This window comes from Thalassophryne amazonica, chromosome 9 (assembly GCF_902500255.1).
Source record: "Thalassophryne amazonica chromosome 9, fThaAma1.1, whole genome shotgun sequence".
NCBI classification, from domain to species: domain Eukaryota; kingdom Metazoa; phylum Chordata; class Actinopteri; order Batrachoidiformes; family Batrachoididae; genus Thalassophryne; species Thalassophryne amazonica.
Genome location: NC_047111.1, coordinates 6,047,863 through 6,073,341, shown reverse-complemented (window position 1 = coordinate 6,073,341; position 25,479 = coordinate 6,047,863). Strand labels below are relative to the sequence as shown.

The 25,479-nt window shown below is 46.6% G+C and overlaps 1 protein-coding gene across 1 annotated transcript in view; it reads left to right on the top strand.

The window, feature by feature from the left end:
- Positions 1-24,844, top strand: part of hpda (4-hydroxyphenylpyruvate dioxygenase a) — a 34,502-nt gene extending 9,658 nt beyond the window's left edge. The window contains exons 9-14 of the mRNA XM_034177527.1: positions 4,091-4,168; positions 16,041-16,203; positions 16,349-16,420; positions 16,502-16,624; positions 16,701-16,817; positions 24,604-24,844. Of these exons, the coding sequence (XP_034033418.1) occupies positions 4,091-4,168; positions 16,041-16,203; positions 16,349-16,420; positions 16,502-16,624; positions 16,701-16,817; positions 24,604-24,717 (667 nt within the window). The 3' untranslated portion in view covers positions 24,718-24,844. The remainder of the gene's footprint in view (positions 1-4,090; positions 4,169-16,040; positions 16,204-16,348; positions 16,421-16,501; positions 16,625-16,700; positions 16,818-24,603) is intronic.
- Positions 24,845-25,479: the final 635 nt, after the last annotated feature.

Sequence of the window (25,479 nt, the reverse complement as noted above, 5' to 3'; positions counted from 1 at the left end):
TGCCTCTATGAATCTGGTGTTTAGGGCTTGTTCTTGTGCTGCCATGATCAGAGCCTCTTTGCTGTCCTTTAGGCTGGCCCTTTGTAGCCACTGGTAGGTCTTCTTGCTGTCAGCCACTTCCTCTATCTGTCGATGGTACATTCTATGGAGGGACTTGGTCTTCCATGATATCCCCTCCTCCTATTCCTTATCACATCTGTCTTCAGCTGTCTGAGGCATTCTTATAGCAGTTGATCTCAGGAGGGCTGTCTTTCTGATGTATTCACGGATGCTCGTCTCATTCTGGATTGTGGCTCTGACACACACTAATCCTCACCCTCCCTCCTTCCGTTGCTCATAGAGCCTCAGGGTTGCTGGGCTTTGGGTGGAAACCTCCGTGCGTTGTGAGGATTTTTCATGTCTTAACATCAGTGGCATCTATCTCTTCTTGTGGCCAAATTATTATCCCTTCTGGGTATCTGATGACTGGTAAGGCGTATGTATTAATGGCTCGGATCTTATTCATACCACTGAGTTGGCTTCTCAGCACCTGTCTCACGTTCTGGAGGTATTTGACTGTGGCTGACCTTCTTGCATCTTCATCATGGTTCCCATTGGCTTGTGGGATTCCCAGGTACATGTAGTTGTCCTGTATGGTCCCCTATCCTGCCTTCTGGCAACTCCACCCCCTCCGAGAACCTTCCCTCTCTTTGCCACCATTTGGCCACACTTATCCAATCTGAATGACATCCCCGATATCCTCACTGTAGATCCTGGTGAGGTGGATCAGTGAGTCAATGTCTTGCTCACTCTTGGCATACAGCTGGAGTTGGCCTCCAGTGACATCTGCCACAGTTGATGAAGGTTATCAGTGCACTGTTAGCCTTGTATAGTGCCAGACTCCCCGGCTGTGTACGGGGAGTCATACTCTTGGTCGTGTTTCCGTCTTTTTTAGTCTGGTCACAATTTTCATCCTCAGCTCAGTAGATGCATCTATCATAGGAGGTATTTGGGTATCATCTGCTTCCTTAACACTACACTCTCCTACCAGGCTTTGCTCCTTGCATTCACACTGTTCAGTACCGTGCTGCTGTAACCTCTGGATCTCTAGTTACAAAAGTAACTTCCTTCTATTGACGTTAGAACACTGAGCTACCAGGTGCTTCTTGGTCAGCGTGGAGGTTGGTCTTCTGTTCATCCACAGTTCCTACATGTGTTGCATGTAACCTCTCTCATTGGGTCTGCTGTCATGGTGGCATGCCATCAGTTCCATGTTGTTAGTTCTTGTCCATGTATGCTTTGTTCCAGTAGCTCATTTCCCAGCTCATATCATTTTTGCATTTGTATGCATTCATACAAACTCAAAACTGCACAACATTTTCAGAAAGTATCCCACCAAAAATCTGTTCCATTTAGCTGCTTTAATTGTCTGTGTTGTGGTTTGTTTTGCAGGTAACTCCCAAAGTTTGTGGAACTCATTATCTGCCTCTTGTGTTTTACTGTCAAAATCTTTGAAAATAAAACATTCTTGAATAGTGTGAATGTTACTCTGAGATCTCTAACTTTGGACTGCATTTATAGGGTGGCATGGTGGCTGAGTTGTTGTTGGGAAAGTGTAGTGACACGGACCCACAACAGGGGGCGTAAATGAACGGACAATGAAAGAGTCGAATATGAACACTTTACTGTTGTGAATGAGCACAACCACAATACAGAGGAATGTGAAATTTTGCAATCAGTCAATCACAAGGGTGACGTGTGGGCAGGCTCGAGGATAGAAGACGTCTGTCCTGAGAAGAACCGGAACCACACGATTTCCTCCGCCACCGAACCCGGGGGAATACTGGAGCCGCCAAGTCCCGAGTCCCCAGGTGGCCACCGTCTCCGAATGTCAGATCTGGTACTGCTGGCAAGAAGCAGAAACAACAAGATGTGGGTGTGTGCACACCCAGTAACAGCAATGGTGGAGATTCCACCTCCACCTCTCATCCACACTCGTGCAGCTCCTGTCACACAGCACTTATCTGGTGGGGTGTAAAGCGAAGCTGTCGCCGGTCACACCAATCTCCAGATAGTGCACTCCACAGGAAAAAACAGCTGCAAAAAATTAGTTTACTAGACACAGTTATTTATACGGCTGAGATTGTTACCTTCACAGGTCAATGATATCTCGGCAACGAGGTGGAGATGACGTCCGGGTTTTATGGAGTAGCATGATGAAGTGTTGATGGGTGACAGCTGTCATGAGATGATGAGTGACAGCTGTCACCCCCGGCTGTGTCCGTGGCGGCAGCGCCCTCTCGTGCTTGAAGCCCGCACTCCAGGCAGGGCGCCATCTGGTGGTGGTGGGCCAGCAGTACCTCCTCTTCAGGCGGCCCACACAACAGTTGTGGGATCACTTCTCAGCCTTTCTGTGTGGAGTCTGCATGTTCTCCCAGTGTCTGCGTGGGTTTCCTTCTGTTTCCTTCCACAATCAAAAAAACATGCTTATCCAGGGTCTGCTCCTTTCTCTGCTCCTGACCAAGGCAGTGTTGCCGGATTGTGGCTGCCCACTGCTGCTAGTGGTTGGATTGTGCCTTACTGCAATTAGGATGCGCTAAATGCAGAGGACAAGTGTTGTTGTATATATGCCATGCAAGGCATTCACTACACATCGGGAGCAACTATGGGATTAAGGACCTTTCCCAAGGGCCCTTAGTGATTTTACGATCTGAAAAGAAAAAGAGGATATGAAGCCCACTAGACCACCCTTTTCACAATGAACATCCAATAACTACATATTGAGCAGATCTTGTGAAATAAAAAATACAGAAGCTGGTTATTTTTGTTACATGCTTTTAACTGTTAGCTAAACTGCAGGATTGTCTTACAGACATAAAGACATGGATGACCTCTAATTTCCTGCTTTTAAACTCAGATAAAACTGAAGTTATTGTACTTGGCCCCACAAATCTTAGAAACATGGTGTCTAACCAGATCCTTACTCTGGATGGCATTACCCTGACCTCTAGTAATACTGTGAGAAATCTTGGAGTCATTTTTGATCAGGATATGTCATTCAAAGCGCATATTAAACAAATATGTAGGACTGCTTTTTTGCATTTACGCAATATCTCTAAAATTAGAAAGGTCTTGTCTCAGAGTGATGCTGAAAAACTAATTCATGCATTTATTTCCTCTAGGCTGGACTATTGTAATTCATTATTATCAGGTTGTCCTAAAAGTTCCCTAAAAAGCCTTCAGTTAATTCAAAATGCTGCAGCTAGAGTACTGACGGGGACTAGCAGGAGAGAGCATATCTCACCCATATTGGCCTCTCTTCATTGGCTTCCTGTTAATTCTAGAATAGAATTTAAAATTCTTCTTCTTACTTATAAGGTTTTGAATAATCAGGTTCCATCTTATCTTAGGGACCTCGTAGTACCATATTACCCCAATAGAGCGCTTCGCTCTCAGACTGCAGGCTTACTTGTAGTTCCTAGGGTTTGTAAGAGTAGAATGGGAGGCAGAGCCTTCAGCTTTCAGGCTCCTCTCCTGTGGAACCAGCTCCCAATTCAGATCAGGGAGACAGACACCCTCTCTACTTTTAAGATTAGGCTTAAAACTTTCCTTTTTGCTAAAGCTTATAGTTAGGGCTGGATCAGGTGACCCTGAACCATCCCTTAGTTATGCTGCTATAGACGTAGACTGCTGGGGGGTTCCCATGATGCACTGTTTCTTTCTCTTTTTGCTCTGTATGCACCACTCTGCATTTAATCATTAGTGATCGATCTCTGCTCCCCTCCACAGCATGTCTTTTTCCTGGTTCTCTCCCTCAGCCCCAACCAGTCCCAGCAGAAGACTGCCCCTCCCTGAGCCTGGTTCTGATGGAGGTTTCTTCCTGTTAAAAGGGAGTTTTTCCTTCCCACTGTAGCCAAGTGCTTGCTCACAGGGGGTCGTTTTGACCGTTGGGGTTTTACATAATTATTGTATGGCCTTGCCTTACAATATAAAGCGCCTTGGGGCAACTGTTTGTTGTGATTTGGCGCTATATAAAAAAATTGATTGATTGATTGATTGAACTGTGGTGGGAAAATACCAAGGAAATGCTTTTTTTCTTTTTTCTTTGCAGGCCACCAGCAGGTTTGAACTTCATTGATCACATTGTGGGAAACCAGCCAGATGACCAAATGGTGCCAGTTTCAGACTGGTGAGCGCACGTACGCACACACATGGAGGCCAAAGGGCGAGTAAACACTCCTGTAAAGGTCACTCCACTGTGACATAAGTTAGGATTAAACAACGAGAAGCCGTGCATTATACGGTTTGAATGCACAACACGAAGTCTAAAACACAACAATGCAAAGTGGAGTGGTGTTACTCCGCAAAGTGCATTCAAACCGTATAATGCACGGCTTCGAGTTGTGTAATCCGCTTATACCATGGTCCCACACAGTGAGCTAACACACAAATATTTATTTAAGTTAACAGAACGTGATAAAATGCGTAAGTATTTGGGACTATTTTATGCCAGTCTCAAGATATTTTCATCCTTGACAACCGTTCTCTTCTTTCCTGTCTTCAGTCTTGTCCAGTTCGTCCGATGTTAAATCTTTATGCCGTTGCTTTTGCTGTTCTTCTCGTTGGCTCTCCTCCTCTTCCCATTCCTCAAATGTTTTATTTTGGCCAAAAATATTAAAATTCACTTGGAAATCGCGTTTCTGTCAGTCACCTGTCAAAACACAGCTGATCTGCGCCAAATGATTTGTGTGTTGCTATGGTGACGGCCAGAGCAGAGTGATATTACAGTGACTTAAATCGCAGAACTATGTGTGTGTATACACAAAAATAATGCAGTTGCCAGTTAGACATGGAATTCTCACTGACCATGGTATAAATAACTTTAAGGGCCCTATCTTGATTAACTGTAGCACACGGTCTAAAGCAGTGATTTTCAACCTTTTTTGAGCCGCGGCACCCTTTTTATATTTACAAAATCCTGCGGCACACCACTGTCATGTGTCACGTGTCACGCACCACTAACTCGACTGTCTCTACACGGTGCGTTAGCACGTTAGCAACACGTGCGGTACAGATATGACATAACATAGTATACTATAGTCATGGAGCTGTATATAAGAACTAGAGAGCGCAGTCCCAATGCTGCACACTAAACGAAAATGTCCCTTCATGAACAGAGACATGACGCCTCCTAACCGGGCAAAATATTGATGAAGTCCCCGGATGTTAATGCATTTTCAATGGAGATCCGCGACTGAACACACTCAGAAAAATGCTCGCAAAATACGTGTTAAAATGCCATTTTGTCCTGGATATCGAGCCAGTAAAATGAAATTCCATTAAATTATGTCAGGAAAGTATTAAACTTACTCTGACACACACACATTCTCAAATATTAGTGTTGAAAGTTACACGGATCTGTGCTGTTAAGCTGCGCTGCTCGGCTGAGCTGCAGCTGCTGTTCAACGCAGCGCGGCTCCTAAAACCATTACTGTTGTGAAAGTGTAGGTACACGGACCCACAACAGGGGGCGCAATGAACGGACAATGGAGAAAAGTAAGAACAAGTTTTACTGTTGTGAAAATAGCACAACTGATACAACAATTAGCAATTTGGAGGTGTAAGCCGAAATCTGCTGGTGTCTTGTGGGCAGGCCCGAAGGTAGGAGACGTCCGTCCTAGTTGAACCGGAACCACCCAGATCTCCTCTGCCACCGAAACCCAGAAGTACTGGAACCGCCAAGTCCCGAATTCCCAGGTGGCCACTGCCTCCGCTCGTCGGATCCGGTACTGCTGGCGGGAAAGAACACAAACACACAGGTTGGGATGCGACCGCACCCGGTAGATGAGAGGGGCAAAGCCGCCTCCACCTCTTGTCACACTGAAGCAGGAAAGGTGAGTACTTATCTGAACACTTGGCCTTCCGCTGTCCTGAAAAGTTTATAAAGTGTCGTCACACAGATATATGTTGCAGAGGTGATTACCTTAAACTCAAGGTGATATCTCGGCACTGAGGTGGAGACGCTGTCCTGCTGATATACCTCCGTACTGAGTGAAGTCAGCTGTGTCCAGTAATGGGTGACAGCTGTCACCCTGGCTGCTCTCATCAGGCGGCGGCGCCCTCTGGTGCCTGGAGCCCGCACTCCAGGCAGGGCGCCCTCTGATGGTGATGGGCCAGCAGTACCTCCTCTTCAGCGGCCCACACACAACAGGACCCCCCCCCTCAACGGGCGCCTCCTGGCGCACGACCGGGCTTCTCCGGATGGCGACGGTAAAAGTCGGCCAGGAGGGCCGGGTCCAGGATGAAGCTCCTCTTCACCCAGGAGCGTTCCTCGGGGCCGTACCCCTCCCAGTCCACCAGGTACTGAAGACCCCGGCCCATTCGACGGACATCGAGGAGCCGACGCACGGTCCAAGCCGGTTCCCCGTCGATGATCCGGGCAGGAGGTGGTGCCGGACCCGGGGTGCAGAGGGGTGAGGTGTGATGGGGCTTTACCCGGGAGACATGGAACACTGGGTGAATCCGCAGCGAGGCCGGCAGCTGAAGCCTCACTGCGGCGGGATTGATGATTTTGCGGATTTTGAAGGGACCGATGTATCGTTCTTGGAGCTTGGGGGAGTCCACTTGAAGGGGAATGTCCTTGGTGGACAACCACACTTCCTGCCCAGGACGATACGTGGGAGCCGGGGCCCGCCGCCGGTCTGCATGTGTTTTCGCCCTCGTCCGGGCCTTCAACAAGGCAGAGCGGGCGGCACGCCACACCCGACGGCACCTCCGTAGGTGGGCCTGGACCGAGGGCACACCGACCTCTCCCTCGACCACCGGAAACAAGGGGGGCTGATACCCCAAGCACACCTCAAACGGGGAGAGGCCGGTGGCAGATGACACTTGGCTGTTGTGAGCGTACTCGATCCAGGCCAGGTAGGTACTCCAGGCCGTCAGGTGCGTGGCTGTCACACAGCGTAGTGTCTGCTCCAATTCCTGATTCGCCCGCTCTGCTTGCCCGTTGGTCTGGGGGTGATACCCAGACGAGAGGCTGACCGTGGCCCCCAGTTCCCGGCAAAAACTCCTCCAGACGTGTGAGGTGAACTGGGGACCGCGATCGGAGACGATGTCTGATGGGATGCCATGCAGACGGACGACGTGGTGGACCAGGAGGTCCGCTGTCTCCTGGGCCGTTGGAAGCTTCGGGAGGGCCACGAAGTGGGCCGCCTTGGAGAAACGGTCCACTATCGTGAAGACGACGGTGTTTCCCTGGGACGGCGGGAGACCCGTGACGAAGTCCAGGCCGATATGGGACCAGGGGCGATGAGGCACGGGCAGTGGCTGTAGCTGCCCTGAGGTCTTCTTGTGGTCAGCCTTGCCCCTGGCGCAGGTGGTACAGGCCTGGATGTAGTCCCGGACGTCGGCCTCCAGGGATGCCCACCAGAAGCGTTGCCGGACGACTGTCACGGTCCTTCGCACCCCTGGGTGACAGGAGAGCTTAGAACCGTGACAGAAGTCCAGGACTGCAGCCCTAGCCTCTGGTGGGACGTATAGTTTGTCCTTTGGTCCGTTTCCGGGGTCCGGGACACGGGTCAGGGCCTCCCGGACGGTCTTCTCCACGTCCCAGGTGAGGGCGGCCACGATAGCGGACTCCGGGATGATGGGATCCGGGGATCCGACGGTTCCGTTTTGACTTCATCCTCGTGCACCCGGGACAATGCGTCCGATCTTTGATTCTTGGTCCCGGGGCGGTAGGTAATCCGGAAGTCAAAACGGCCAAAGAACAGTGACCAGCGGGCTTGCCTGGGGTTCAGACGCTTAGCGGTCCTGATGTACTCCAGGTTCCGATGGTCAGTGAAAACCGTGAATGGCACGGCTGTTCCCTCCAACAGATGTCTCCACTCTTCGAGGGCCTCTTTCACAGCAAGGAGTTCCCGATTGCCGACGTCATAATTCCGTTCAGCGGGGATCAACCTGCGAGAGAAATAGGCACACGGGTGAAGGACCTTATCGGTCTTCCCGCTCTGGGAGAGCACCGCTCCTATCCCTGAGTCCGAGGCATCCACTTCAACCACTAACTGGCGGCTAGGATCGGGCTGCACCAGAACTGGTGCAGACGAGAAGCGCCGTTTCAACTCCTTGAACGCGGCCTCGCACCGGTCCGACCAGGTGAAGGGAACTTTTGGAGAGGTCAGGGCTGTCAGGGGGCTAACTACCTGACTGTAGCCCTTAATGAACCTCCTATAGAAATTAGCAAAGCCGAGGAACTGTTGCAGCTTCCTACGGCTTGTGGGTTGGGGCCAATCTCTCACCGCCGCAACCTTGGCCGGATCCGGGGCGACGGAGTTAGAGGAGATGATAAACCCCAGGAAGGACAAAGAAGTGCGGTGGAACTCACACTTCTCGCCCTTCACAAACAGACGGTTCTCCAACAACCGCTGCAGGACCTGACGGACATGCCGGACATGAGTCTCAGGATCCGGGGAAAAGATGAGTATATCGTCTAGATATACGAAGACGAACCGGTGCAGGAAGTCCCGCAAGACATCGTTTACCAACGCTTGGAAGGTCGCGGGAGCATTAGTGAGACCGAACGGCATGACCAGGTACTCAAAATGACCTAAGGGGGTGTTAAATGCTGTCTTCCATTCGTCTCCCTTCCGAATCCGAACCAAATGATACGCATTCCTAAGATCCAGCTTGGTGAAAATCTTGGCTCCATGCAAGGGGGTGAACACTGACTCCAACAAGGGCAACGGGTATCGGTTGCGGACCGTGATCTCGTTCAACCCCCTGTAATCAATGCATGGACGAAGTCCGCCATCTTTTTTACCCACAAAAAAGAAACCTGCGCCCATCGGTGAGGTGGAATTCCGGATCAACCCAGCGGCTAACGAGTCCCGGATGTAGGTCTCCATTGATTCGCGTTCCGGCCGTGAGAGGTTGTACAGCCTACTGGACGGGAACTCACTGCCTGGAACCAAATCAATGGCACAATCGTACGGGCGGTGGGGAGGAAGCGTGAGAGCCAGATCCTTGCTGAACACGTCAGCGAGGTCATGGTACTCCGCTGGCACCGCCTTCAGATTGGGCGGGACTCGGACCTCCTCCTTAGCTTGGGAGCCGGGAGGAACCGAGGAACCGAGACACTCCCGATGGCAGGTTTCGCTCCACTGCACCACTACCCCGGACGGCCAATCAATCCGGGGATTGTGCTTAAGCATCCATGGAAACCCTAAAACCACACGGGAGGTGGCCTGAGTCACGAAGAACTCGATCACCTCCCGGTGGTTACCTGACACCACCAGAGTTACTGGAAGTGTCTTATGCGTGATTGGTGGGAGTAGGGAGCCATCTAGTGCTCGAACCTGCACAGGCGAGGTAAGAGCCACCAGAGGGAGCCCTATCTCCCTGGCCCATCTGCTGTCAAGCAGATTCCCCTCAGAGCCCGTGTCCACCAGTGCTGGGGCCTTCAGGGTTGAATCCTCATACAGGATTGTGACTGGGAGTCGTGTAGCAATGTGGGTGTGTCCCACGTGAATGTTTTGGCCCACCCCTGGCCCAGTCTCTAAGGGCGGGCGTTGGAGTTTAACCGCTCGGGGCAGTCGTTTGCCATATGCTCACTCGAGCCACAAACATAACAAGCTCCGTGGGCCCGCCTCCTTTGTGCTCCAGGTGCCCTAATTGTTGCCCTGCTCGTGTCCATAGCTTCGTCAGCAGGGGGAGCCGTAAGCGCACGGAGCGCAGGAACAGAGGAGCGTGGGGAGGGCGGAGCTCGATCGGACCCGGAAGGGAGAGGGACGACGCGTGCCTGGCCACGCCCTTCGCCTCGTTCCCGACGGCGTTCTTCTAACCGGTTGTCGAGTCGTATGACTAGATCAATGAGCCCATCTAAATCTCGCGGTTCGTCCTTAACCACCAGGTGCTCTTTTAGGACCAGAGACAGTCCGTTTATAAAGGCAGCGCGGAGGGCAGTGCTATTCCAGCCGGATCTCGCCGCCGCGATGCGAAAGGCGAAAGCATAGGCAGCTGCGCTCCGACGTCCCTGTCGCATGGACAGTAGTGCGGTTGAAGCGGACTCTCCTCTGTTGGGATGATCGAACACCGTTCTGAGCTCCCGTACAAACCCATCGTAAGTATGAAGGAGCCGAGAGTTCTGCTCCCAGAGCGCTGTAGCCCAAGCGCGTGCCTCCCCGCGAAGCAGGTTTATCACATAAGCTACTTTGCTAGCATCCGTCGCGTACATCACGGGACGCTGAGCGAAGACGAGCGAACACTGCATAAGAAAGTCCGCGCACGTCTCCACACAGCCTCCGTACGGTTCTGGAGGGCTTATGTATGCTTCTGGGGACGGAGGGAGGGACCGTTGAACGACCAGTGGAACGTTACTTTCGCGCGCAGGGTCCTCGGGAGGGAGAGCCGCAGCGGCGCCCGAAGGGCGTGCCTCCACTTGTGCGGCGAGAGCCTCCACCCTGCGGTTTAGGAGAACGTGTTGCTTGGTCATTAAATCGATCCGAGAGGTGAAAGCGGTGAGGATCCGCTGCAACTCACCGATTACCCCTCCCGAAGCCTCCGCCACGTCTTGGTCTTCCAGTGGCCGTTCAACAGCCGGTTGACGCCCCTCGGGATCCATGACGCTGGCCGAGATATCCTGTTGTGAAAGTGTAGGTACACGGACCCACAACAGGGGGCGCAATGAACGGACAATGGAGAAAAGTAAGAACAAGTTTTACTGTTGTGAAATAGCACAACTGATACAACAATTAGCAATTTGGAGGTGTAAGCCGAAATCTGCTGGTGTCTTGTGGGCAGGCCCGAAGGTAGGAGACGTCCGTCCTAGTTGAACCGGAACCACCCAGATCTCCTCTGCCACCGAAACCCAGAAGTACTGGAACCGCCAAGTCCCGAATTCCCAGGTGGCCACTGCCTCCGCTCGTCGGATCCGGTACTGCTGGCGGGAAAGAACACAAACACACAGGTTGGGATGCGACCGCACCCGGTAGATGAGAGGGGCAAAGCCGCCTCCACCTCTTGTCACACTGAAGCAGGAAAGGTGAGTACTTATCTGAACACTTGGCCTTCCGCTGTCCTGAAAAGTTTATAAAGTGTCGTCACACAGATATATGTTGCAGAGGTGATTACCTTAAACTCAAGGTGATATCTCGGCACTGAGGTGGAGACGCTGTCCTGCTGATATACCTCCGTACTGAGTGAAGTCAGCTGTGTCCAGTAATGGGTGACAGCTGTCACCCTGGCTGCTCTCATCAGGCGGCGGCGCCCTCTGGTGCCTGGAGCCCGCACTCCAGGCAGGGCGCCCTCTGGTGGTGATGGGCCAGCAGTACCTCCTCTTCAGCGGCCCACACACAACAATTACAATACTTTTATATATATTATATTTTTACACAATTATCCTTTATTGACCGAGTTTCATTCATGAAGTCAGCGGTGTGTGTGTGCACATCTCTGTGTGTGTGGCAGCACAGCGCGGGTCATTAATCTAATTATTTTAAGGTGCAAAAAAAAAACAAAAAAAAAAAAACTCCCCAGTCTTGTCGAACAATTTTTAGTCACTAACGACAAGAATTTTAACTAGACATTGGTCTAGCAGTGGAAAATATCAACTAGACATAAGTGAAAATAATGATCCGTGTCATCGGGCGACACAGGTACGGCAGGAGACATACAGCTGTTTATCATCCAAATATCACGGACAAAGTGACAACAATAACCAAAACCACTTACTTATGGAAGGAAATATTGTCTCCCTTGTTCCTCCGTTTGTGACTTTGCCAACATGCGCAGCTTTCCGGCATAATCCACCTGTTTCTTGACGAGACTAAGTGAACTTCTATGCACACAAATCACTAACTTGCCCGGAATTAAAATGGCGATCACGCCTCCTTGTCAGCACACGGCTCAGCGCTACTGCGCACTTTCAATCAATTTTCAATCAATTTTTTTTTATATAGCGCCAAATCACAACAAACAGTTGCCCCAAGGCACCTTATATTGTAAGGCAAGGCCATACAATAATTATGTAAAACCCCAACGGTCAAAACGACCCCCTGTGAGCAAGCACTTGGCTACAGTGGGAAGGAAAAACTCCCTTTTAACAGGAAGAAACCTCCAGCAGAACCAGGCTCAGGGAGGGGCAGTCTTGAAACAGTGCATCATGGGAACCCCCCAGCAGTCTAAGTCTATAGCAGCATAACTAAGGGATGGTTCAGGGTCACCTGATCCAGCCCTAACTATAAGCTTTAGCAAAAGGAAAGTTTTAAGCCTAATCTTAAAAGTAGAGAGGGTGTCTGTCTCCCTGATCTGAATTGGGAGCTGGTTCCACAGGAGAGGAGCCTGAAAGCTGAAGGCTCTGCCTCCCATTCTACTCTTACAAACCCTAGGAACTACAAGTAAGCCTGCAGTCTGAGAGCGAAGCGCTCTATTGGGGTGATATGGTACTACGAGGTCCCTAAGATAAGATGGGACCTGATTATTCAAAACCTTATAAGTAAGAAGAAGAATTTTAAATTCTATTCTAGAATTAACAGGAAGCCAATGAAGAGAGGCCAATATGGGTGAGATATGCTCTCTCCTTCTAGTCCCGGTTAGTACTCTAGCTGCAGCATTTTGAATTAACTGAAGGCTTTTTAGGGAACTTTTAGGACAACCTGATAATAATGAATTACAATAGTCCAGCCTAGAGGAAATAAATGCATGAATTAGTTTTTCAGCATCACTCTGAGACAAGACCTTTCTGATTTTAGAGATATTGCGTAAATGCAAAAAAGCAGTCCTACATATTTGTTTAATATGCGCTTTGAATGACATATCCTGATCAAAAATGACTCCAAGATTTCTCACAGTATTACTAGAGGTCAGGGTAATGCCATCCACAGTAAGGATCTGGTTAGACACCATGTTTCTAAGATTTGTGGGGCCAAGTACAATAACTTCAGTTTTATCTGAGTTTAAAAGCAGGAAATTAGAGGTCATCCATGTCTTTATGTCTGTAAGACAATCCTGCAGTTTAGCTAATTGGTGTGTGTCCTCTGGCTTCATGGATAGATAAAGCTGGGTATCATCTGCGTAACAATGAAAATTTAAGCAATACCGTCTAATAATACTGCCTAAGGGAAGCATGTATAAAGTGAATAAAATTGGTCCTAGCACAGAACCTTGTGGAACTCCATAATTAACTTTAGTCTGTGAAGAAGATTCCCCATTTACATGAACAAATTGTAATCTATTAGACAAATATGATTCAAACCACCGCAGCGCAGTGCCTTTAATACCTATGGCATGCTCTAATCTCTGTAATAAAATTTTATGGTCAACAGTATCAAAAGCAGCACTGAGGTCTAACAGAACAAGCACAGAGATGAGTCCACTGTCCGAGGCCATAAGAAGATCATTTGTAACCTTCACTAATGCTGTTTCTGTACTATGATGAATTCTAAAACCTGACTGAAACTCTTCAAATAGACCATTCCTCTGCAGATGATCAGTTAGCTGTTTTACAACTACCCTTTCAAGAATTTTTGAGAGAAAAGGAAGGTTGGAGATTGGCCTATAATTAGCTAAGATAGCTGGGTCAAGTGATGGCTTTTTAAGTAATGGTTTAATTACTGCCACCTTAAAAGCCTGTGGTACATAACCAACTAACAAAGATAGATTGATCATATTTAAGATCGAAGCATTAAATAATGGTAGGGCTTCCTTGAGCAGCCTGGTAGGAATGGGGTCTAATAAACATGTTGATGGTTTGGATGAAGTAACTAATGAAAATAACTCAGACAGAACAATCGGAGAGAAAGAGTCTAACCAAATACCGGCATCACTGAAAGCAGCCAAAGATAACGATACGTCTTTGGGATGGTTATGAGTAATTTTTTCTCTAATAGTTAAAATTTTGTTAGCAAAGAAAGTCATGAAGTCATTACTAGTTAAAGTTAATGGAATACTCAGCTCAATAGAGCTCTGACTCTTTGTCAGCCTGGCTACAGTGCTGAAAAGTTGAAGGTGCTATATTATTTTTTCTTTTTGAATTTTTATGCTCAAATAGATTTTTGCTGGTTATTGGTGGTCTGGGAGCAGACACCGTCTCTACGGGGATGGGGTAATGAGGGGATGGCAGGGGGAGAGAAGCTGCAGAGAGGTGTGTAAGACTACAACTCTGCTTCCTGGTCCCAACCCTGGATAGTCACGGTTTGGAGGATTTAAGAAAATTGGCCAGATTTCTAGAAATGAGAGCTGCTCCATCCAAAGTGGGATGGATGCCGTCTCTCCTAACAAGACCAGGTTTTCCCCAGAAGCTTTTCCAATTATCTATGAAGCCCACCTCATTTTTTGGACACCACTCAGACAGCCAGCAATTCAAGGAGAACATGCGGCTAAACATGTCACTCCCGGTCCAATTGGGGAGGGGCCCAGAGAAAACTACAGAGTCCGACATTGTTTTTGCAAAGTTACACACCGATTCAATGTTAATTTTAGTGACCTCCGATTGGCGTAACCGGGTGTCATTACTGCCAACGTGAATTACAATCTTACCAAATTTACACTTAGCCTTAGCCAGCAGTTTCAAATTTCCTTCAATGTCGCCTGCTCTGGCCCCCGGAAGACAATTGACTATGGTTGCTGGTGTCGCTAACTTCACATTTCTCAAAACAGAGTCGGCAATAACCAGAGTTTGATCCTCGGCGGGTGTGTCGCCGAGTGGGGAAAAACGGTTAGAAATGTGAACGGGTTGGCGGTGTACACGGGGCTTCTGTTTAGAACTACGCTTCCTCCTCACAGTCACCCAGTCGGCCTGCTTTCCCGGCTGCTCGGGATCCGCTGGAGGGGAACTAACGGCGGCTAAGCTACCTTGGTCCGCACCGACTACAGGGGCCTGGCTAGCTGTAGAATTTTCCACGGTGCGGAGCCGAGTCTCCAATTCGCCCAGCCTGGCCTCCAAAGCTATGAATAAGCTACACTTATTACAAGTACCGTTACTGCTAAAGGAGGCCGAGGAATAACTAAACATTTCACACCCAGAGCAGAAAAGTGCGGGAGAGACAGGAGAAGCCGCCATGCTAAATCGGCTAAGAGCTAGTAGCTGCGCTAAGCTAGCGGATTCTTAAAAACACGCAAAGTGAATAATGTGTAAATAATTTAGAGGTGATTCAGCAGAAGGAGTGCTTTAGTTAAGGCACGTGAAGATTACACTGGGAAACAAATCGTAATCTAGATAACTAGATCAATCTAACTGCGCAGATTAAACAGCTAACAGATACAGAAAAACACCGCTGTGCTCCGGAACAGGAAGTGATACAATACCGCAGTGAGAGCCAACCACCAGTAGAGGCTCTTACACCATCTGCCACACTATACAGCACATACACCCGATAATGGTGATATTTGATAATTGCCCACGGCACCCCTGATGATCACGGCACCCCGGTTGAGAATCACTGGTCTAAAGTACAAATTCTACTTTGCTATTTACATGGAGTGTAAATAGAGTAAGCCGCAGGGCTCACAGGGGTCTCATCACTTCATTGGTCAGGGTGTGTTTTGAGTGTAACATGAAATAAACCAATCAGAGTATCACCTGTCAGTCTTTTTAAGACATAAATGCACCAGAATCTGCTGTGCTGCTATTTGGGATGGCCAAGTAAAAAGTGAGGGGTTTTTGATTCTGTTCACAGAGCTATAAAATATGCAGGCAGCAGTCATCCACCAGAGCTTCCTGAGGTGAAACATTTGAGTACCTTGCAACAAACATGTCATCCTCCTCTGACCACTCTATCTTCTTCATATCTTACCAGGCACAGACCTCCTCCATAGCATCAAGGGTTAACCTTGCCTACTTTCTTAGCTGAAGCATCCTCTCTTTTTGTTGAGGAAAGTTTCTCAGCAGCTTACTGAGAAGGTCCTAAGAGAAAGGTCTTAGCTCAGAACTTATTGTGCAGGTCAGACTTCCCTCTAGTGGTGAGCACAGATGTTTACTGCTGCAGTCCCCTAATCAGAGTGGAAACAATTTTATTTATTTATTTTTTTTTATCAGCAGCTTTCGTGTTTGTGTTCACAACTTGTAGGTATCAGAAGTGTTTGTTGTTCCATCGGTTCTGGTCCATAGATGACAAGCAGATCCACACACAGTACAGTGCACTGAGGTCCATAGTGGTAACAAACTACGAAGAGACCATCAAGATGCCCATCAATGAACCTGCGATGGGTAAAAAGAAATCTCAAATCCAGGTGGGACCTTTGAGAACACCTTAGTTATTTTGCAGGTCATAGTGGTTTGGTCTCTAAAGTTGTTTTCAGGGACCCACTATGGGAAATCCAGCAAAATGACAAAAAGCAACCCTGCAGGTAAACATTGTGTTTTGTCTTTACATAGGAATATGTGGACTATAACGGAGGACCAGGGGTGCAGCACATCGCCCTCAACACGTCAAACATCATTCAAGCTGTGAGTGTTTCTCCTCTAAACCGCATTGTTCCCCAAGCACTGCAAGTGAAGACACGTTCACAGGCTCACTTTTTCAAACAGATTGTGAATCTGCGTGCCCGAGGGATGGAGTTCCTCGCAGCACCTGATACGTACTACGACACCCTTCAGCAGAAACTCAGAACTGCAAAGATCAAAGTGAAGGAGGACCTTACCCGCTTAAAGGTAAACCTCGACAAGATTTACAACCGGTTTGCGGCCGTCTTCAAATATTAATATACGTGTCTTCTTCTCTGGAAAGGAACTGAAAATCTTAGTGGATTTTGACGACAAGGGTTACCTTCTTCAAATCTTCACCAAACCTGTGCAGGACAGACCAACTCTTTTCTTGGAGGTCATTCAGCGGAACAACCACTTTGTAAGCTCTGGAGAAAATGTTCAAAAATCTAATAATATGTCTTTATGTGACATTAAATTAAGCTTTCAACAGTGAAACTTAGACAGCTGTGGTGAATATTTGTAATAGTCATCACCAAGATCTGGGATGGACAACTGTGATGAAGATAGGGATCACATTATCTCCACCAAGGAGGTAATGTGATCCCTTCACCTGGCTTGTAGATTTACTTATGTGGCTGTTAGAAGGATCACACACATGAAATAATGACCCAATTTAAAGAAACTTGGTGGACAGATGGGGCAGGACCCAATAAACATCCTATTAAATTTTAGTGCTGAAGTACATCAAAGGGGAGATCTAGAACAGCAATAAAGACCAACAGGCAGTGATCAGCATCAAAGGTCCAGTGTTCATAGGTCAGCAATTAGGTCAAAGTTCAGCAATCAAACTCTAAATTCTTGAATCAGGATTAAAGGTCATGAACATGATCAAAGACGAGTGATCAGGTGCAAAGACCAGGATAACATCCATCCATCCAATTTCTATACCCGCTTACTCTGATTAAGGGTCATGGGGGGCTGGAGCCTGTCCCAGCAGTCATAGGGCATGAGGCGGCGTACACCACAGACAGGACGCCAGCCGATTACAGACCCTGTAATCAACCGTTTCTGCAGCACGACTCCACTTTGAAGCGTGAACCAATGATGCAATGCTTCGATCCGCTGGCTCGTTGGTTCTTTGATCGCTGCTCTTCAGAAGCGGCAAGTCTGTGTTATGTGTCGACGCGGGTTGAGGAGCGGACCTGCGTCAGACGGAACCCAGCGCTAAAAATAACCAGAAAGCGGTTCCAATAACAAAAACAATTTATTTATTTCACCCGCTGGTGCACAACAAAGTGTAAAAACCAAAATAGCGTCCTTCTGGTGGAGTGAAGGCTGGCACGCTCTCCAGCGCCCAAAAGGATCGAAGCCCGGCGCTCCTGGACCCACTACCACCGCCAAACACCCCCCAGGTGGACACGACAAACCGACTCTCTGCGAAGCATAGAAGAGGTGAGGTAAGTCAGCAGTTACAACTGATATCCTTCAAAAGACACACACTATCAGCAACACATTCAGGTCTGTATTTTAAACTTTATGCAAATGAGCAGCTTCTCACAACAGATGGAGGATCACTTGTCCGCATGCCACAGCAGTGAGAAGCAAGCTGCACAATTCTCATCACAGTTCAAGTATACTGCGTAACAAAATACCAAGTTACTATCAACAATTAGTCAAACACTTAATCACCTTTGATGTGTGCTGACAGCATGTGTCCCTCACCCTTCCTGCTTCACGGGCTCGATGTGTCAAACCCAGGCGCGGTCCTCAGCGTCTCACAAACGAACATCACAAGGTCGAGTTCCCGGCAATTCTGCTTGAATCACACATGACTTAAATGCAGAACGCCATCCAATTATCTGCTTCAGCTGAAAGTCTTTAAGGCTGCACGTGAGCACCATTCACAGGTACTGCACATGATGTAGATGAGGGTGAAGGACTCTTCAGCCAGCACCTTCTCCACAGACAAATCAGTTTTCATGCCACCTGGAGAGCAAAGAAAAGAAAAGAACACCAAAATGTCCAGCCACACCCCCCAACACACAACAGTCTGCTTCTTAACCCCTCTGAAAGCCATTAAAATATGTCAGTCGCGAGTCACTTTTGTGTGGATTAAAGTCACTAACTGTGACTCGTGTCTTGTTGCAGTCAAGAAACGAGAATCGTCCTCCGTTCCGTTGGCACAGCTCTAAACGCTGTGCTGCTCTCTGCTGAGACAGAGTCCAGTCAGAATTAACTTTTAAATAAATCACAGCTTTAAATAAAATGATGCCTCTTTCCAAATGCTGTAATACAGAAAATAAACTACAATCGACTAGAACGTTTTTGTTCCTCCCGAAGTGAGACATCCTGCATTCTTTATGAATTACATCCTGACGTGCAGCACAGTCAGCTGTAAGAGCTCAGCTCAGATGTATGGAAAGACATTCATGCCAGTAATGTCTGAAAGGAAATGCTTTTGACAATAACTACAGATTTTTTTTTTTTCTATTTATCCAGAGACCAAGGATCCACCATGTAGAGTTTATTTGTGTCCAGAGTTTTAAGGATCCAGTGACCAATTTCATATTTATTTACTTTAAGACCCAATAAAATGTTGTTGACATAGAAAACCTGTAAAGCCTACTTTTACTATACAGAAAATTCACAAGAGGTATCGATAATGGAATCGATAAAGAATTGGATCGATAAGCAGAATCGATAAATAAAATCTTATCAATACCCATCCCTAGTGATAACCACTAAGCCACCTTGCTGCCCTAATTCAGTTCACTCACTCACTCATTTTCAACCGCATACTACAATTAAGGGTCACAGGAGCCTAACCTTACCAAATCTCCCTGAGCAAGCACACGGGTGACAGTTTTAAGAATGCCAGAGGGAGTTTTTCCATAGGAGGAAACCCCAAGCAGACCAGAGTCAGAGGGGTCACCCACTGCTTAGGCCATTCTAACAGTTACAAAGTTAGAAGCAGTTACAAAAAAGTGTGTGATGTTGCAGAGCCATCTAAAAGCCAAGCCGACAGAGTCCAAGATTAGGTCATAACCCTGCCACCAGCAGTGGCAATTCTGGCTGTTGTTGTGTTGGGGTGGGTCGGATCAACCATCCATCACATGGCACTTGTCACACCTCAACTACTCGCCCACCAACGAGGCTCTCAGGTTCCCCAGTCTCAGCAACGATACGGAGAGGAAAAAGTGCAGAATCAACTGGACAGAATTAACGGCACCTACAGCATTAGCTTCACTAGTAATAAATAACGCAACACAATGACGTATTAATGTGGTCCCCGGCAACTACTTTACTTCAATAACCAACCCAAAATTTTTGATCTAATGAGACTAAGACCTTCTCCATTTTTAATAACAGAGTTTAAGAGGAGAGGAAAAGTGATTCGACACTATACATGTATATTGGCCTCTACTGGTGGTTGGCTCTCACTGCGGTATTGTATCACTTCCTGTTCCGGAGCACAGCGGTGTTTTGCTGTATCTGTTAGCTGTTTAATCTGCGCAGTTAGATTGATCTAGATAACTAGATAACGATTTGTTTCCCAGTGTAATCTTCACGTGCCTTAACTAAAGCACTCCATCTGCTGAATCACCTCTAAATTATTTACACATTATTCACTTTGTGTGTTTTTAGGAATCCGCTAGCTTAGCGCAGCTACTAGCTCTTAGCCGATTTAGCATGGCGGCTTCTCCTGTCTCTCCTGCACTTTTCTGCTCTGGGTGTGAAATGTTTAGTTATTCCTCGGCCTCCTGTAGCAGTAATGGTACTTGTAATAAGTGTAGCTTATTCGTAGCTTTGGAGGCCAGGCTGGGCGAATTGGAGACTCGGCTCCGCACCGTGGAAAATTCTACAGCTAGCCAGGCCCCTGTAGTCGGTGCGGACCATGGTAGCTTAGCTGCTGTTAGTTCCCTTCCAGCAGATCCCGAGCAGCTGGGAAAGCAGGCCGACTGGGTGACTGTGAGGAGGAAGAGTAGCCCTAAACAGAAGCCCCGTGTACACCGCCAACCCGTTCACATTTCTAACCGTTTTTCCCCACTCGGCGACACACCCACTGAGGAACAAACTCTGGTTATTGGCGACTCTGTTTTGAGAAATGTGAAGTTAGCGACACCAGCAACCATAGTCAATTGTCTTCCGGGGGCCAGAGCAGGCGACATTGAAGGAAATTTGAAACTGCTGGCTAAGGCTAAGCGTAAATTTGGTAAGATTGTAATTCACGTCGGCAGTAATGACACCCGGTTACGCCAATCGGAGGTCACTAAAATTAACATTGAATCGGTGAATCGGCAAAAACAATGTCGGACTCTGTAGTTTTCTCTGGACTCTTAGTCTTGTCCATCCAAATTGGAAGTCCCAAAAACCAGTTTTATTTGTTATTATCTATCGTCCACCTGGTAGTTACTGTGAGTTTCTCTGTGAATTTTCAGACCTTTTGTCTGACTTAGTGCTTGGCTCAGATAAGATAATTATAGTGGGCGATTTTAACATCCACACAGATGCTGAGAATGATAGCCTCAACACTGCATTTAATCTATTATTAGACTCAATTGGCTTTGCTCAAAATGTAAATGAGTCCACCCACCACTTTAATCATATCTTAGATCTTGTTCTGACTTATGGTATGGAAATTGAAGACTTAACAGTATTCCCTGAAAACTCCCTTCTGTCTGATCATTTCTTAATAACATTTACATTTACTCTGATGGACTACCCAGCAGTGGGGAATAAGTTTCATTACAGTAGAAGTCTTTCAGAAAGCGCTGTAACTAGGTTTAAGGATATGATTCCTTCTTTATGTTCTCTAATACCATATACCAACACAGGGCAGAGTAGCTACCTAAACTCTGTGAGTGAGATAGATTATCTCGTCAATAGTTTTACTTCCTCATTGAAGACAACTTTGGATGCTGTAGCTCCTCTGAAAAAGAGAGTTTTAAATCAGAAGTGCCTGACTCTGTGTTATAACTCACAAACTCGCAGCTTAAAGCAGATAACCCGTAAGTTGAAGAGGAAATGGTGTCTCACTAATTTAGAAGATCTTCACTTAGCCTGGAAAAAGAGTCTGTTGCTCTATAAAAAAAAGCCCTCTGTAAAGCTAGGACATCTTACTACTCATCACTTATTGAAGAAAATCAGAACAGCCCCAGGTTTCTTTTCAGCACTGTAGCCAGGCTGACAAAGAGTCAGAGCTCTATTGAGCTGAGTATTCCTTTAACTTTAACTAGTAATGACTTCATGACTTTCTTTGCTAATAAAATTTTAACTATTAGAGAAAAAATTACTCATAACCATCCCAAAGACATATTGTTATCTTTGGCTGCTTTCAGTGATGCTTTTTCTCTCTGATTGTTCTGTCTGAGTTATTTTCATTAGTTACTGCCTCCAAACCATCAACATGTCTATTAGACCCCATTCCTACCAGGCTGCTCAAGGAAGCCCTACCATTAATTAATGCTTCGATCTTAAATATGATCAATCTATCTTTATTAGTTGGCTATGTACCACAGGCTTTTAAGGTGGCAGTAATTAAACCATTACTTAAAAAGCCATCACATGACCCAGCTATCTTAGCTAATTATAGGCCAATCTCCAACCTTCCTTTTCTCTCAAAAATTCTTGAAAGGGTAGTTGTAAAACAGCTAACTGATCATCTGCAGAGGAATGGTCTATTTGAAGAGTTTCAGTCAGGTTTTAGAATTCATCATAGTACAGAAACAGCATTAGTGAAGGTTACAAATGATCTTCTTTTGGCCTCAGACAGTGGACTCATCTCTGTGCTTGTCCTGTTAGACCTCAGTGCTGCTTTTGATACTGTTGACCATAAAATTTTATTACAGAGATTAGAGCATGCCATAGGTATTAAGGGCACTGCGCTGCGGTGGTTTGAATCATATTTATCTAATAGATTACAATTTGTTCATGTAAATGGGGAATCTTCTTCACAGACTAAGGTTAATTATGGAGTTCCACAAGGTTCTGTGCTAGGACCAATTTTATTCACTTTATACATGCTTGCCTTAGGCAGTATTATTAGACAGCATTGCTTAAATTTTCATTGTTACGCAGATGATACCCAGCTTTATCTATCCATGAAGCCAGAGGACACACACAAATTAGCTAAACTGCAGGATTGTCTTACAGACATAAAGACATGGATGACCTCTAATTTCCTGCTTTTAAACTCAGATAAAACTGAAGTTATTGTACTTGGCCCCACAAATCTTAGAAACATGGTGTCTAACCAGATCCTTACTCTGGATGGCATTACCCTGACCTCTAGTAATACTGTGAGAAATCTTGGAGTCATTTTTGATCAGGATATGTGCTTTATTGGCATATTAAGCAAATATGTAGGACTGCTTTTTTGCATTTGCGCAATATCTCTAAAATTAGAAAGGTCTTGTCTCAGAGTGATGCTGAAAAACTAATTCATGCATTTATTTCCTCTAGGCTGGACTATTGTAATTCATTATTATCAGGTTGTCCTAAAAGTTCCCTGAAAAGCCTTCAGTTAATTCAAAATGCTGCAGCTAGAGTACTGACGGGGACTAGAAGGAGAGAGCATATCTCACCCATATTGGCCTCTCTTCATTGGCTTCCTGTTAATTCTAGAATAGAATTTAAAATTCTTCTTCTTACTTATAAGGTTTTGAATAATCAGGTCCCATCTTATCTTAGGGACCTCTTAGTACCATATCACCCCAATAGAGCGCTTCGCTCTCAGACTGCAGGCTTACTTGTAGTTCTTAGGGTTTTTAAGAGTAGAATGGGAGGCAGAGCCTTCAGCTTTCAGGCTCCTCTCCTGTGGAACCAGCTCCCAATTCAGATCAGGGAGACAGACACCCTCTCTCCTTTTAAGATTAGGCTTAAACTTTCCTTTTTGCTAAAGCTTATAGTTATAGCTGGATCAGGTGACCCTGAACCATCCCTTAGTTATGCTGCTATAGACTTAGACTGCTGGGGGGTTCCCATGATGCACTGTTTCTTTCTCTTTTTGCTCTGTATGCACCACTCTGCATTTATTCATTAGTGATTGATCTCTGCTCCCCTCCACAGCATATCTTTTTCCTGGTTCTTTCCCTCAGCCCCAACCAGGCCCAGCAGAAGACTGCCCCTCCCTGAGCCTGGTTCTGCTGGAGGTTTCTTCCTGTTAAAAGGGAGTTTTTCCTTCCCACTGTCGCCAAGTGCTTGCTCACAGGGGGTCGTTTTGACCGTTGGGGTTTTTCCGTAATTATTGTATGGCTTTGTCTTACAATATAAAGCGCCTTGGGGCAACTGTTGTTGTGATTTGGCGCTATATAAATAAAATTGATTTGATTTGATTTGTGTGGCCGGGATGGAGACATGCACTTCCAGCTGTTAACCTTTCAGCGTTAAATCAGAGTAAGCTATTGTAAACGACACAGTAACATTTAGCCATCTTTCTTACTGAACTTTTTCAGCTGACCAATGTCCACAAGAGCTCACAAGGACAACACAAGGATAACACTTAGGATAACTGATGTGAAAAGACTGCGTCAGTAATGAGTGAGCCCCCTCTGTTGATGGATGATAGTAACAATTAAAAAATTGAAAGGTGCATTCTGAAAGAGAGCGAGTGCTTCTGAGGGGGTAATAAATAAAGACCATTCTTCAAGTGGAAGGGTTTCTATAGACCAGTGTGAAAGACCAGACTGGTTAAGTGATGACCTTATCCGGCCCCCGGGCTTCAACCTGCTTATGCCTGAACACCTGTTAGGAGCTCGCAGTCATGGCGAACAGCTTGACAGTACCCCACTTCTAAAAGCTTGGTAAATCTATCACAGATACAGATTAAAAGGCTCATGCTTACATCGAGGGGGCTCTTTGGTTCGGGTTGCACCCCGTGGCAGCCCCCATCGGACCTGTCAGAGCAGGCTGCAGCATTTCACAGAGTGTAGGTATGTGGATGAAAGCAAGAAATGGAATCTGAACCACAAAAAAAGAATCCCAAACACCACCAACACTTGATATTTTGATTAAATTATTTACAGTACTGTGTGCATAATGATGGTGGGGTGGAACCCCAAATCCTTCAGAGAATATTTGCAGTCTGTGGTCCAACTTCAAAGTGGTCATCAGTCTCAATGGTGTCATGGAGAAGATCAGAGCATGAAGAAATGATGGAGACGTGGGCCAAACGTTGGGTAATTAACCACCTGTTCTGTCTGTAGGGCTTTGGGGCAGGAAACTTCAAGTCTCTGTTTGAAGCCATTGAGAAGGACCAAGATGCTCGAGGCAACCTCACCGTGTTGAAACCTGAAGGCCAGGCCACACTCTTCTACTGATCCTCCACCTGCTCCCAGACCACACACAGACTGTTACAGCTTTAGGTTTCAAAAACACATACAGAGCATCCAACACGTGGCGAGCACCAGGCTGTTCCATGCCATTGGTACATCGCACTGTGTGCATCTGGACCATTAAATTAAAGATCTTGGTCATACATGCGTTTGATGGTGTTGCTCATAAACAATATGTGACGTATATCCCTGTAAGGATTAGTTGTTTTTTATCAGCTTGTTGTTTAAAAAAAACATTTTTTCAGCCTTCATAAGTATGGAAATGAAGACAGTTTTGAAATATTGAAGCTACATTGTGTCTGATTGTGCATCGAGCATTTTTCTGTTGAAAAGACGTTCAAAATGCTTCAAAAGTGAAAGTTTTTTCATGGTTTATTTGTTGACATTTAATCAATGTTCAGGTTTTAGACTGCAGTAAAGTTAGAAAGACATTCACAGATTCGAAGTTCACAGCTCCATAAATATGAAGAGAAATGTAGAAGAACACTAGTTTCCAACCACATGAAGGTAAACAATGAGGTACAAACTTATTTTTATCCATATGAACTGTCCTCTGAGCTGGAGAAATAATATTGATCAGAAAGAGGAGGCTGAGAGAAGAAAGGGTAGGGACCATCTACAAAGTGCTAAAACGAAAAAAGACACCAGAAAAATATTCAATACGTTTATTGTAGTAAGGTGTAATGACACAAAATTCACTGCACACATCAGTGGTCTCCAGCTGGTTATACTAAAGCACTCGGTTTG